Source organism: Equus asinus, chromosome 2 (genome assembly GCF_041296235.1).
Source record: "Equus asinus isolate D_3611 breed Donkey chromosome 2, EquAss-T2T_v2, whole genome shotgun sequence".
Taxonomy (NCBI): Eukaryota; Metazoa; Chordata; class Mammalia; order Perissodactyla; family Equidae; genus Equus; species Equus asinus.
The window spans coordinates 134,956,960-134,972,453 of NC_091791.1; the positions used below are offsets into that span (position 1 = coordinate 134,956,960).

Sequence of the window (15,494 nt, forward strand, 5' to 3'; positions counted from 1 at the left end):
ATCCCCAGAACCCATGAATACATTCCTTAAATGGCAAAAGGGACTTCATATATGTGATTAAATTAAGGATCTTGAGATGGGGAGATTATCCTAGATTATCAGGAAGTCCAATGTAATCACAAGGATCCTTATCAGTAGGCGGGAAAACAGTAGGCAGGAGAGCCAGAGAGAGATTTGAAGCTGGTTACATTCTTGGCTTTGAAAATGGAAAGAGGAACCAGGAGCTGAGGAATACAGGTGGTTTCTAGAGGCTGAAAAGGACTGTGAATTCTCCGTTAGTGTCCACAAGGAATGCAGCCCTTTCAACACCTCAGGTTTAGCCCAGTGAAACCGAATTTGGACATCTGACCTCCAGAACTGTAAGATAACAGATTCGTGTGGTTTTTAGGCCACCAAGTTTGTCGTAATTTATTGCAGCAGCAATAGAAAACTAGTACAACATCTAATCAAAAAATCACATGTAGACAGATGAGAGAAGGGTAAGACATAGTTAACTTTAAACGTGCATTTAAAAATTTCTAGAGTAGCTCTTGAAAGAATAAAAGTTGAACTAGAAGGTCATGGAATGGGACTGGGGAACCTCAAATAATGTGGAATAAAAGGAGAAAGAAACAAGTGTAGGACAAAGATATGGTAGAAATAAGGTCAAATAAATCAGTAGTCATAATGAATTTAAATTAAATGCTCTAGTTAAAAGACAAAGATTGTCAGACTGTATGTAAAAACAGAAGACAACTATGTGATTTTTAAGAGATTAAAATATTAGAAGCAAGTCAAAGGTAAAAGGGTAGAAAGTGTTATATGTGGGAAAATATTAACCAAAAGAAATTGATGTAATTAAAATAATAAAATAGATTTCAGGGGCCAGCCCGTTGGCACAGTGGTTAAGTTTGCACGTCCTGCATCAGTGGCCTGGGGTTTGCTGGGTCAGATCTCAGGTGCGGACCTACGCACCACTTGTGAAGCCATGCTGTGGCAGGCATCCCACATATAAACTAGAGGAACATGGGCATGGATGTTAGCTCAGGGCCAGTCTTCCTCAGCAGAAAGAGAGGACGGACGATTGGTGGCAGATGTTGGCTCAGGGCCGATCTTCCTCAAAAAAAAAAAAAAATAATAGGTAAAATAAAATAGACTTCAGGGCAAGGAGCACTACTAGAAATACTATCAATGTTTCAGATGAGAATTGCTTTTCTGCTGCTAGGTAGAGATGGAAATAACAGTGGTTTACAGAAGACAGACATTTGTTTTTCTCCCACATAGAGATTAGCATTCTAAGGCTCATTGTGGAGGTTTCATTTTATGATCAGGGTCTCAGGATGCTTTTCTGAGTGGTTTCTGTACCACCGTCTTTTAGCTTGTTGCCCACCTTATGGTCCAAGATGGTGGCTGCTTAGAGCACCAACTCGCACAGATTGCATGTAGGAGGGAGGGATAGGGGATGGGTCTGGAATTCATGCAAGCTATTAGGCCATCTCTCAAAGTGATTCGTGGAAGTTCCACCTAGCAGCTTCATTGGTCTTTCACTGCTGGCTGTGATGAAATTTGTTTTAGGGGAGCACGTTGCTGCCCAGAATAAAATTGGATTTTTCTTACTGAGGAAAGAGGAAAAACTCAACATTGGGGGAGGCCACCAGTAGTCTCTGCTACATCATATAATAATAAAAGGTTCTTCTTAGCAGGAAGATACTGGAATTGTAATGTTATTTGTACCAAGTAACACAAGTTCAACATGCATAGACCAAAAATAACAACTACAAGGAGAAATACAAATTCACCATATTAACAGTTGTAACACAAAAACAAAAAATTTAGTAAGGAGACAGAAGACTTAACACAATGAACAAGCTTGAGTAACTGGATAAATAAAGAACTTTGTATTCAAATTTTAAAGAATCAGTACCATAGAGTTGCTACTTTATGCATATATTAGTACTTTGTGGAATCCACAATTTCTGGTAATGAAACAAATAATTACTCAACCTTAAAAAGTGCCCCTGAATTAACAACAAAAAAACAAACAACCCGATCAAAAAATGGGCAGAGGACATGAACAGACATTTCTCAAAAGAAGATATAAATATGGCCAATAGACACATGAAAAGATGTTCATCATGGCTAATCATCAGGGAAATGCAAATCAAAACTACACTAAGATATCACCTTACACCCGTTAGATTGGCAAAAACATCCAAAACCAAGAGCGACAAATGTTGGAGAGGTTGTGGAGAAAAAGGAACCCTCATACACTGTTGGTGGGAATGCAAACTGGAACAGCCACTATGGAAAACAGTATGGAGATTCCTCAAAAAGTTAAAAATAGAAATACCCTATGACCCACCCATCCCATTACTGGGTATCTATCCTAAGAACCTGAAATCAGAAATCCCAAGAGTCCGTTGCACCCCTATGTTCATGGCAGCATTATTTACAATAGCCAAGACGTGGAACCAACCTACATGCCCAGAAACTGATGATTGGATAAAGAAGATATGTTATATATACACAATGGAATACTACTCAGCCATAAAAAAAGACAAAATTGGCCCATTCGCAGCAACGTGGATGGACCTCGAGGGTATTATGTTAAGCGAAATAAGCCAGTCAGAGAAAGACGAACTCTATATGACTCCAGTCATAGGTGGAAGTTAACATATTGACAAGGAGATCTGATCGGTGGTTACCAGGGAAAAGGGGGGATGGGGGGAGGGCACAAAGGAGGAAGAGGTGTACCCACAACATGACTAACAATAATGTACAACTGAAATCTCACAAGGTTGTAATCTATCATAACATTAATAAAAAAAAAAGTGCCCCTGAAAATCTCCGTATATTTCAAGAACGTGTGTCATACAGACTACCTTCTCTGATAACACTGCAAGCTGAAGTGGGACTCTGTTTTTAAAAAGGTAACTTAAAATGTTTGAAAATTTAAAAAAAACACTTCTAAATAACTCTGAGGTTGCAGAAGAAATTATGGTGGAGGTTTAATAATAACTTAAAGCTCTCGGGCTGGCCCCGTGGCTAAGTCTTTAAGTTCGCACACTCCACTTTGGTGGCCCAGGTTTCACCGGTTTGGCTCCTGGGTGCAGACATGGCATTGCTCATCAGGCCATGCTGAGGCGGTGTACCACATGGCACAGCCAGAAGGATCTACAACTAGAATCCACAACTATGTACTTGAGGGCTTTGGGGAGAAGAAGGAAAAATAAAAAAATAAAATAAAAATAAAGATTATAAAAAGAAATAAATAATTTTAAAACCCCAATAGCTTAAAGCTCAGTGATAATGAAAATATAACATCAAAATTTGTGGATGAAGCTTGGTGGTTCTTGGGCATAGCACATAGTCAAGTTTCATAAATATTCTGTGAGACCTTGAAAAGAATGTGTATTTTCTAGTTGTTGAGGGCCGTGATAATTGAGAGGAAAAGAGCCTCAGAAGTTGGGAACTGTCAGTGTCTTTCAGGACCTAATGTTAGCATACAAAACCTTGTGTAGTTTGACCTCTGACAGTTGTCAGTAGGCACTACTGCCTCCTCATGCTTCCTTTACTTTAACCTTAATAACATAATTACAGTTCCTTAATCAGAATAGATCAGTAGTTCTAAAACTTTAGCATGTGTCAGATTCATCTGGAGGGTTTGTTAAAACACAGACTGCTGGGCCCTACCTCCAGAGTTTCTGATTCAGTGGATCTGGGGCAGGGCCCCCAAATTTCCATTTTAGCAAATTCCCACCTGGTGATGCTGCTGCTGACCTGGGGACCATACTTTGAGAACCACTGTATCAGAGAGTACATTGCCTTGACTCTATCCCTTTGCACCTGCTATATAGTCTTTTCCCTGCAACTCCTTTTCTCTCCGTTATGCTTTTTTCAGAACTCCCAAGTTTAAATCTCCCTCTTCTTGGAAGTATTTTTAACCACCAAATTGTTAGATGTCTCTTGTCTTTGCTTCTGTATACTCCCAAATGCCTCTTGCACATCTATAAGAGCCTTAATCATATTCTTTTAAACCATTAAAAACTATGTTTTGTTTTTGTATCCCTAGAGTCTATTTTAATACTTGGTGCATAGCAGTCAATAAATACTTGTTAATGAATAAATGGGCTCTTGCCATCTGTATTTCTTTGATTGGGTTGTGTAGGAAGAAACGATTATGGAAATCTATCCAAAGACTTTGTGTAGCACAGTGTTGGGGGAAAAAAAATCTACATTGTAGGGGCCGGCCCAGCAGCCTAATGGTTAAGTTTGGTGCACTCTGCTTCATCAACCTGGATTCTGTTCCCAGTCAGGGACCTGCACCACTCGTCAGCACCCATGTTGTGGCTCGACCCACATACAAAATAGAGGAACACTGGCAATGGATGTTAGCTCAGGGCCAGTCTTCCTCAAAGAAAAAAAAAAAGGAAGATTGGCAACAGATGTTAGCTCAGGGAAAATCTTCCACAGCAAAAAATAGAAAATTCTACATTATATATTCAGAAATATATGGTTAAAATACATTTTGGGAAGGTTACCTGAGTTTGGAAAGGTTCTTTTTGTCTTCCTGCCGTTTTGTGTCAGTGGCTGGAACATAGGAGTACAAGAATCAAGGTGAAATGAGAAGTGGACTACTGCAATGGATTTAATAACAATAAAATAAGAGTTAGGCCAGTGGTTTTTCCTTAGTTCATTGTATGAAGAGTTGAATCTGAAAGCAGTATCACTAGGATATATGTATGTATTAGTGAGGTATTTGACTATGCATTTGTGGGAGCTGGTTAAGCAGTCTGTAAGTCTGAGTCTGTTGCTAGAGCTTGAAGTTCACAGGAAGGTAGTTGGTAAAAAAACATGGGAAATTGGAAGCCATGAGCACAAGCTAGAACTGACAAAGACAGACTAAAATGCTTATCAGTTGCCATTCCCTTTAAGCTTGTTGGTGTAGGTATCCTGCAGGAGAAGCTGGGCATTCTTACTCAAGGAGCTAAACATGCACTTGGCCCAAGAGAAGGAGACGCTAAAGCTGGGTACAAGGGAAGATGGAATCATTACAGGCCTGGGCTACTTCCACACACCAACAAAGTGAGCTAGCAGATGAGTGACAGCGTGTGAGCTATAAAAGCACCTGTCCTGACCTTCTGACCATGAAAACCAAAATGTCTGCTGCTTCACTTCCACCTTCCAGGTGTTGCATGAAAATGTCTTTTGTGTCCCACCCTAACCAGAAACAAACAGGGAAAGGAATTCTGGGAAATCTTGTTTATCCTAGCTAAGTTGACGCATTACAAAAACTTTTACATACATTTATGGGTAAAATTTTCAGTACTTTCCTATAGCAGTGATTTTTCAGCTCCAGTGCAAAAGAACCATTTGGAGAGCTTGTTAAACTGCGGATGTTTGGGTCTTGCACCAAGATTCCAATTAAGTGGGTCAGGAGTTGGAGGCCAGAAATACTTGTTTTTATAAAGAATAGCAAATGCATGGAGGTTTTTTTTGCCACATTTAGAGAAATATTGATAACAAATATTGTATTAGAGTAATGGTTCTCAATCCTAGCTGCATATTTAAAAAATAACAGTGTCCTGCTCATCCTCATCTTATTAAGTCAGGATATTAAGGGAGGTATAGATCCTGGTTTTGTGTAGTTTATGTTTTACTAATGATTCTGCTGAACAGCAGGAGTTCAAAGAAAATACTCAAAAAGTATAGGGACCTAGTAACTAGCTTTGAGATTGGTCCATATTTATTTCGCATAGTGATGTTTGATGAATTAGTGAAGATTGAATTTGATCAAAGTATCCTCTCAAAACAGGTGAGTAGAGCCAAAAGTCTCACTGAGTGAAATTTTGTCCTATTCTATCCTGTTCTTCAAAACTAGGAAACTGTCAGAATTTTTCTGACACAAATTGATCATCTGCTATTGATATTTCAGTCTTTTAGCTTTTATTCAACTGCAAGTTATAGACATGGGAGGCTTCATCTTAATTAACAGGTCTGATTTTAATAGCATTGCAAGTGTGAAGTGAAGATGAAGGTTACTTAGCCTGTTAAGCAATTTACAGATTCACACTTCAAATTTAATTCCAGGTTCTGGTTTTCAGTAAACTATGGAATTGTATTCCATGTTATAGGGAATTTCTTAGAAATATCTGTATATACTGTATAACTGTTTAAAAAAATGAACCATACTGACAGGAACAAGTCCAAGATGTAGTAAGTTACAGAAAAAAAGCAAACACCAGAACTTTAAATTTGTGTAGTATTATCCCATTTCTTTTTTCCACTTTAAAAGCTGTACATTGTAAACAATGTTATGTGGTTAGTTCATTTTCAACAAAGGTGCTGAGACCATTCAGTGGAGGAAAGGACCATCTTTTCAACAAATGATGGTGGGAAAACTGGATATCCACATACAAAAGAATGATGTTGGACTCTTAGTTTACACCATATACAAAAGTTAACTCAAAATGGATCAAAGACCTAAGCTTGACAGCTAAAACTATAAAACTCTTAGAAGAAAACATTAGGAAAAATATTCATGCATTGGATTTGGCAATATATATAGCAAATATATATATATATATATATATATATATATTTGGCAATATGTATAGTTTTATAGCTATGACACTAATACCACAGGCAACCAAAGAGAAAATAGATAAATTGGGCTTCATCAAAATTAAGAACTTTGTACATCAATGGACACTATCAAGAAAGTGAAAAGACAATCTACAAATGGGGTAAAATTTTGCGAGTCATATCTAAGGGATTAATATGTAGAATATATATATAACTCAACAACAAAAAAAAAATTCAAAAATGGGCAAAGAACTTGAAAGACATTTCTCCAAAGAAGATATACAAATAAACGCATGAAAAGATGCTCAATGTTATTAGCCATTAGGGAAACACAAATCAAAACCACAATAAAATACCACTTCATACCCATTAGTGTGGTTATTATGAAAAAAACAAGTGTTGGTAAAGATGTGGAGAAATTGGAAACCTTCTTCTGCACTGCTGGTGAAAATATAAAATAGTATAGCCACTGTGGAAAACAGTTTGATGGTTTCTCAAAAGGTTAAATATGGAACTACCATATAACCCAGCAATTCCATTCCTAGGTATATATCCAAAAGAATTGAAATCACAGTCTTGAAGAGATATTTGTACATTAATGTTCATAGCAGCATTGTTCATAGTACAGCCAAAAGGTGGAAGCAAGCCAAGCATCTGTTGACAGATGAATGGATAAACAGAATGTATATACATGTAGCATATATATTTTCTAGTTTGTTATCTCTATAACAATTATACCCAGTGGTTAAGTTCGCACATTCCGCTTCAGCGGCCTGGGGTTTGCTGGTTCGGATCCCAGGTGTGGACTTGGCACCACTTGGCAAGCCATGCTGTGGTGGGCATCCCACATATAAAGTAGAGGAAGATGGGCACAAATGTTAGCTCAGGGCCAGTCTTCCTCAGCAAACAGGAGGATTGGCAGCAGATGTTAGCTCAGGGCTAATCTTCCTCAAAAAGAAAAACAAAGCCACAATCAATTAGTATAGTGATGGATGGATGGTATAAACTAGGTTAATGTTATTCATTCAGGCGTCATCAATTTCTTGAGCAACTACTATGTGTTAGGCCCAATGTTGGCACTGGGAGTACAGTGATAAACAAGATTTGCTTCTACATTGAACTTACAGGCAGGTTTTAAGTAGGTTTTCTTTTGTCCATATCCTTAAATTTTTTGAAATGAAGTAAATAAGACAGGAAATACCAAGAGTAAGTTGACTCTCTATACTCGAGGAACTGAAATCAGAATGTAGTTTGTGTGACAATCTAATATGCCCTTGATCAACAGAAAAGGTTGAAATTCTAATTTTGCCCGTCAATATTGGAGAGACTTTTTACTATTAAGCTTGTGATAAGGCGTTATTTTTAAAGTAATAATTAGGTGAAAAGTTACTTTAAAGCTTAAAAATTCAAATCTTCAATCACGAAGTAAATCTCTTGGGAGGAAACCTGCTAGTTCTTTGAAAGGTGGCTAGCAATGAGGCAGTCAATGGAGAGAGCTCAACCGGATAATGATTTGGGACTGTCAGTCACCAAGGCGGCCTGTGGGTGTTCTGTAGCCTGTTATGCTGACTATTCCTGTATTACCAACCTGCAGTTATCAAAGCTTCTATTTATAAATTTTAAAAAATAATAATTCTAGGAAAAATGAGGATTCAGGATCCTTGTGACTTTATGCCAATGAGAGGTGTTTGTGGCTCTTCAATACTGGCTTCATTGTGACAGTTTTATTATTTATTTTCCTTGAGGGGAGGAGAAAAGCCATCTGGTCAGTGAAAGCTATTATGTTTTTGATTTTTAGCATAAGTTGGCTTGAAGAATGTTTTAGTGCAGTAGAAAAAGCAAACCCTTTTACCAGGTACTGAAACATGTTTTTCCTATTAGCCTGTGTTTGTTTACCCTTCTCACACAGGATGTATTCTGAAATAATAGGTAGAAGTATTTGAAACAAATGTTGCTTTCTTTTGTAGATTGTCTTAACAGAGCAATTCTTGTAAAATAGCCGGTATTCTCAATCCTTGTATTAACTCTTTTGGAAATATCATTAGGGAAACCAAAGATAGAAATAATATTGTGATCTCTAGGGTTACCTTAAGTTAGAGAGAAAACCAGATAATTCTATGAGTGAGCTTTTTGGTGAAGATAAGTGTAATACTGTCATCTATTAAAGTAGATAAAAGATTTAAGTAGTTCAAGCTTTTTTGGTACATTGCCTTAGTTTTAAATTAAAGGCTCCTCTTTCCAGTCCTTGAATGAGTTGCTCTTTAGAAAATGGTACTCTTCTGTTTTACTCCTGAGATGTATGTACTAGGATTTCTTTATTCCCTTCTTCCCAAGTAATTTTAGCTAATGTTTAAAGCTAAGTATATAATCTGAAAATAAAGATGAATTTCCTAGTCCTATAATAGTTCTAATACTAAAATTTAGAAGTTTGGTAAATTAGTATAAGTTGTGTTTATCAGAAGAACTGGCTTTAATATGTATACGTCAGTATATTTATAAGTTGATAATGTTTACGTAACTTTTAAAAATGAAAGAATCTTTCTTTGACAGTAAAAATATTTTCTTTTTCAATCTATACCTTAAAACACAGTAAAACTAACTGAAAACCCAGTTGCAGATGTTTTCATTCATGTTGAATGAGGTGAGGTCTGATGTGATATGATGAGACAGGACATGACGTGGCTAAGAGCTTTGGAATCAGGCATATCTGAGTTTGAGTTTTCTGTCTGCCTCTTCTTAGCTGTGGTAGTGTTAGGCAAATTACTTAACATCTCTAAGCTTTATTTCTCTCCTAGGTAAAGTGAGAATAATACCTATCTCATAGGATAGTTGTTAAATAAGATATCCCAGGTGAAGCATCTTATATAGTACCTGTGTGTGGTAGGCACTCACAAGATGCTCTTGGGGCTGGCCCCGTGGCCGAGTAGTTAAGTTTTCATGCTCCACTTCGGCGGTCCAGGGTTTCACGGGTTGGGATCCTAGGCATGGACATGGCACCGCTCATCAGGCCATGCTGAGGAGGTGTCCCAAATAGCACAACTGGAAGGACCTACAACTGGAATATACAACTGTGTACTGGGATGCAGCTGTATACTGGGGGGCTTTGGGGAGTAGAAGAAGAAAAAAGATTGGCAACAGATGTTAGCTCAGGTGCCAATCTTTAAAAAAAAAAAAAAAAGAAGATGCTCTTACTACTGTAAAAACCCAATTCAGGGGCTGGCCCCGTGGCCGAGTGGTTAAGTTCGCGCGCTCCGCTGTAGGCAGCCCAGTGTTTCGTTGGTTCAAATCCTGGGCGCGGACATGGCACTGCTCATCAAACCACGCTGAGGCAGCGTCCCACATGCCACAACTAGAAGGACCCACAACGAAGAATATACAACTATGTACCGGGGGGCTTTGGGGAGAAAAAGGAAATAATAAAATCTTTAAAAAAAAAAAACAAAACCCAATTTAGAGCTGTGAATTAAGCCCTAAAGTTCTGGTAGTTAAAAAGTTATACTTAGGGAGCTTTAAATATTACCAGAATGATGAAGTACTAACAGCTTTCAGGATATATGAATTGTCTTTTAGGCTTGAACTCCCCACTTTGACCTCCTCCAGTTGATGGAATTCAGTTATCTTTACTGAAAATAATGAAGGATGAAGCTTAAAGCTGATCGTATACACTTGTAGAATTCAAATAAAAGCCTGCTGTGCTGCTTCTGAGTGTATAGTTATAGCCGTATCCTAGTAAATGTAAAATACCGTCGAAGACCTTTTGAATTCGTGTTGCTCCATTCTCCTTAAAATAAATAACTTTTGTTTTGTTTTATTACAACTTAGCTGTGGAGAATGATTACAGGAAAAACAGTGCCCACTGAGATATCACAAAAATTGAAAGGAGCAAAAGAGTTCTGTATTAAATTTTGTATTAATCAAGTTCTCATGGTTCAGATACTTCTTTGTGTTCAAAAGTTACCCTGCCTGACACATTAGAGAGTGTTGGACTGCATAATAATAAATTTTACCTCACATGGTAATTCAGCAGTATCTTCTTGACAAAACTTGAATGTATATATATACATGAAAATATATTCCTACTTCCTAAAAGGATAAATTCTCTTGTGATAATCTTTGTATTTGTTGCACAGTCAGCGATGAGTCTTAAGAAGCTTTGAGGCAACTGGATAGGGTTCATTTGTAATCTCAGGTTACAAGAGTATGCTGTCGGGGCCGGCCCAGTGGCACAGCAGTTAGATGCACACATTCTGCTTCTCGGCGGCCCGGGGTTCGCTGGTTCAGATCCTGGGTGCAGACATGGCACCGCCTGGCCAGCCATGCTGTGGCAGGCGTCCCACATATAAAGTAGAGGAAGATGGGCACGGATGTTAGCTCAGGGCCAGTCTTCCTCAGCAAAAAGAGGAGAATTGGCAGCAGATGTTAGCTCAGGGCTAATTTTCCTCAAAAAAAAACCAAAAAGACGAGTATGCTGTCTTAGGGCAACAATATACTTCTCTTCCTTTATAATCATTGTAATGTTTATAAAAGCACAGCGGTGTAAGTCACAGGCTCCTGAGTCAGGCTGCCAAGTATCCTGGCTCCACTTCTTCCTAGTTTTGTGATCTTAGGCACCTTCCCTGGTCTCATCTGTGAAATGAGGATAATAGTAAAAATATTACTATCTTGGGCCGGCCCCGTGGCCAAGTGGTTAAGTTCACACGCTCTGCTTCAGTGGCCCAGAGTTTCGCCAGTTCGAGTCCTGGGCACAGACATGGGACTGTTCATCGAGCCATGCTGAGGCAGCATCCCACATGCCACAACTGGAAGGACCCACAACTAAAAATACACAACTATGTACCAGGGGGCTTTGGGAGAAAAAGGAAAAATAAAATCTTAAAAAAAAAATTACCATCTCATAAGGTTTTGGAAGGATTTAATGAATTAATGTATTTAAAGCACTTAAAAAGTGCCTGGCACATAAGGGCTCAGTAAATTTTAGATGTTATAGCTGTTGCTATTCTACAGTGTGACAGATGTGAACTATTTCCAGTTTTTCATTATGTCCTATGAAGTGAATGCAGAGAATAGTAAAATCTATTGGGAAAGAGTGACTTTGTATTAGGAATACTAGAAGGAATCTATTCCTTTTGCACTACTATGTAAGCTATAAAATGAGACAATAAGCAGATAATAACCCTTTGAAAGAAAGAAGAGACTAAATATAACTTTAAACATTCTAATCAGAAGGGTGGAATTGTTTATATGTTTAGCCAATGATTAACAAATAATTCTTTGAGATTGGGCAAAAGTTAATAAAAAGGGTGGTACTTTATTTAATGTTGTAGCAGATTTTCAACAGCAGCTCTTCAAGTTACTAATAAATATAGTGGAACAGTAAAGACTCATTCATGACAAAAGCAAGAGGAAGGTAAGAGTGTAATGCATTTTATATTGCTACAATTAAAGCAGAGCAGTATCTTAAACTTTAGAGTAACTGAGTTTAAACTTAGTTTGCATATACCAAGTGAGAGAGTAGTATGTGCCTGAGATGAAAAAGGCTTAACTGTTGGCACCTTGGGGAAAAAGAACCAGCTGTCTTTTTGGCTAGTTCATGCATAAAAGTAAGAAAGAGAAACCTGTGTGTGGGAATATTCATGTTGTAAGCTTTTTTTTAAAAGATTTTATTTTTCCTTTTTCTCCCCAAAGCCCCCTGCTACATAGCTGTGTATTTTTAGTTGTGACAGCTTCTAGTTGTGGCATGTGGGACACCACCTCAGCATGGCCTGATGAGTGGCACTATGTCCACACCCAGGATCCGAACTGGTGAAACCCTGGGCCGCCGAAGCGGAGCGCCCAGACCCAACCACTCGGCCACGGGGCCAGCCCCCATGTTATAAGCTTTTGTGCTCCACGAGAGGAGAAAATTATGTTATAGAATGGGGATTTAAGAAGGTGAAAGATATTTACTACTTAGGTAATTGAGTTGAGAAAAAGGAATAAAAATACAATGAAATATTACAGTGCTTAGCAGGCACTCTCATGAGATTTGTTAGTGCCTTGTGTGGCTTAACAATAAGTTAGTGGGAAATACAGGAATAGAATTCAGGCTTTATGTACAGAATCATTATAACCCCAACTGCCCTTCCTCTTTCCCCACTGTATTGGCTGGCTTGCTTGCTCAAGGAAAGTTTAATGATATGATCATTTCATAATGGGAAAGCTTTACCAGTATTAATGTTAAGTCTTTGACTAGATGCTTTTAATTGAAATTTGCAGTGTCTGTGGTGGCCTTAACCTAGCGCAATATCAAAAGCAGCTGCATTCATCATCAGGCCATGGACTTGTAATTGTCTTTGGTATATCATAGCCTTTTTCCTTTATAAACGCATCTGTTCATCATATAAATGCTTGCATTATCTAATGTGGAATAACCTTTTGTTTTGAATGCTTAGAATAATACATTAATTTGTTCTCATTTGGATTTGAAATTGAAAAATGGGAATTTTCAATTGCGTAAGAAACAGAAATGAATTAAATTTATCTAGTTAACATTTCTAACCATGATATTCTGAACTTCTCTGTAGAAAGCATTATCATTACTTCAGACTCTCACCTTTCATATTGACTTGTTTTTAATGCTGGAGTGAACCAAGATGCTTTTTAGTTTAAACAGGGTACTTTTCTCGTGTTTCATGGGTTCCCATCCTTGTTTTTGGCAACATAGATTATTTATGCTAAAAAATTTAAAAGCTTTATTTTGAGCTTAACGACTTTAGACCAGAGGTTGCAAACTGGTGTCTTGGACATTGTTTAAAATTCTAAAAAATTAATTGCCAGCATATAGAAAATGGCAAAATTTATTGAAATTTCAGTACTTAGCAACTCTTAAAAAATCAGAGCTGGCAACATTGGGCCTGTATTCTTATATGGCAGAACTCAACAGGAGCTGAGAGCTGGGACGTCCACTATTCACTTTATCACTATGCACTTTTGAAGTAGTCGTCACTCATTACATTCGATATCTGGTCCTTCTCAGCATTGCAACTTATGCATCAATGAGTTTGTTTCTTGATGTGTGCCTGTTTCAGTAGAGTTATTTGGAGAATCATAAAAAGCCCTGGTCTGCTTGGGTCATCACTTAGTTTTGTTTTGTTTGTTTAAGCCTTTAGACAAGTAGTATTTTCCTTCTATGATTTTAATTTATTCAAGAGAAAGGTATTACATTTTATGTCTGTAACTTAAATACAAGGAGATAAGCATGATAAATTAAGCTAACTTTGAAACAAACTTACAATAATTTAAAATCCAAATAAGTATGCTTTCTTAAAGTAATCATGTCAAGAGGCCAGTTATTCTAAAAGTGCTACTCAAAACATTTTTGAAAAAACAATGATGGCATATTTCTTTTGAGTATTCCCAGGAATGTCAGATTTTTATCCTTTCAGAGTAGATACGTTTTAGTAATACTTGAAAGGTATGTATAATTTGTCAAGAAAATAAAATGTGACAAATTTTATGAAGTAGCAAGAAGTCAGATTTTATCCAGCTTCACAGTAAATTTGAACATTTGTTCAAAGTAAATAATTCTCCAGGAAAGAAGATATTATAAATACAGGTTTATACTCATTAGCCTTCAACCTTTACCCCCTCCCCCCCAAAAGTAAGGAAGAAAACTTCATCAGGTGATGAAAATTGATAACAACCCTAATTTAATGCCACAAATTTCAAGGAATATCTTCCAGGAACAGTATACTTTGAACCAGATTGAAAGAAATTCGTTTGCAATTATCCTTCCCAAGAGGACCACACAGTATTGTCAGAACCACATAAAGTTTGAAAACTCTTGCTAAAATGTCACAAAAAGAAGAACGTTAGGTACATGACTCAGTTGTGTCTTGAGGCCACAACAGCAGAGTCATAAAGGAAGTATATAGGATTTATTCATATTATTTGTAGAAGTATCTGTATAAATACATATTTTCCCTCCTTTCTGATAAAAGCTTTTAATATCACAATCGGGTTACTTCTACATTAAGAAGTCTCCACCTTGGGGGCCAGCCCCGTGGCCTAGTAGTTATGTTTGCAGGCTCAGCTTCTGGGACCCAGGGTTTCCCTGGTTCGGATCCTGGGCGCGGACATGACACTGCTCATCAGGCCACGCTGGGGCAGCGTCCCACATGCCACAACTAGAGCAACTCACAACTAAAATATACAACTATGTACTGTGGGGCTGGGGAGTAGGTGAGAAAAAGCAGAAAGAAAAGAAAAAAGATTGGCAACAGTTGTTAGCTCAGGTGGCAATCTTTAAAAATGAAGTCTCCACCAAATTTACATAAACAAGATTTAGAGGTGAGGGCCAAAGCCAGGAGAAACAGTCTCATATGAGTTTTTCTCAGCTAGATAGCAGTTGCTTTAGGCCCTAGCTCCCTGCCCATCCCTGTCAGGCAGTAAAATGAATGAAACAACTAGAGAAACTGAAAGTGTTTACCAGGTAAATAAACTCAGGAAAAACCGATTGTACTAATTGTGGGCTAAAGATAGACCCAGTTTGCTACCTCCGAGTTCAAAAATTATTTTTAAAACAGAGATATGCTTTAAATTGATTAATCATATGATTTGGGAATTATATCTTAATAAAGCTGCTTTGAAAAAACACAAATGAGATCCCATGGAAAAATTTTGCCATAAAAAGGGGCATAAATCTATTATTCAAGTAATGATGAACATTAGTGTGGGAAACAGAAGAAATTTTAAGTCACTCGAGGGAGAGAGAATTAGGCTGGCTCCTAGCAAAAATTTGTGGACTTATTTAAGAATCACCACACACTTTTGTTTTTTATTGTTTCAGGAGGAAGTTGTGAGGCCAGTGCACTTTTGACTCAATGGGGTTGAATGGGTGAGTAAGTGAGTGTAGAGTCCTTTGGTAAGTGTGGCAGATTGGGAGAGAGCTC

General features: G+C 37.7%; 1 protein-coding gene across 14 annotated transcripts in view; it reads left to right on the forward strand.

Moving 5' to 3' along the window:
• CSNK1G1 (casein kinase 1 gamma 1) overlaps positions 1-15,494 on the forward strand; it is a 195,632-nt gene that overhangs the window by 37,378 nt on the left and 142,760 nt on the right. For 5 of the 14 annotated variants that reach the window (XM_044764742.2, XM_044764731.2, XM_044764741.2 and 2 more), the window contains exon 2: positions 15,392-15,439. The exons of the other annotated variants lie outside the window; for them this stretch is intronic. In XM_044764742.2, coding sequence (XP_044620677.1) covers positions 15,436-15,439 — 4 coding nt within the window. In that variant the 5' untranslated portion in view covers positions 15,392-15,435. The remainder of the gene's footprint in view (positions 1-15,391; positions 15,440-15,494) is intronic. 14 annotated transcript variants of the gene reach the window in all.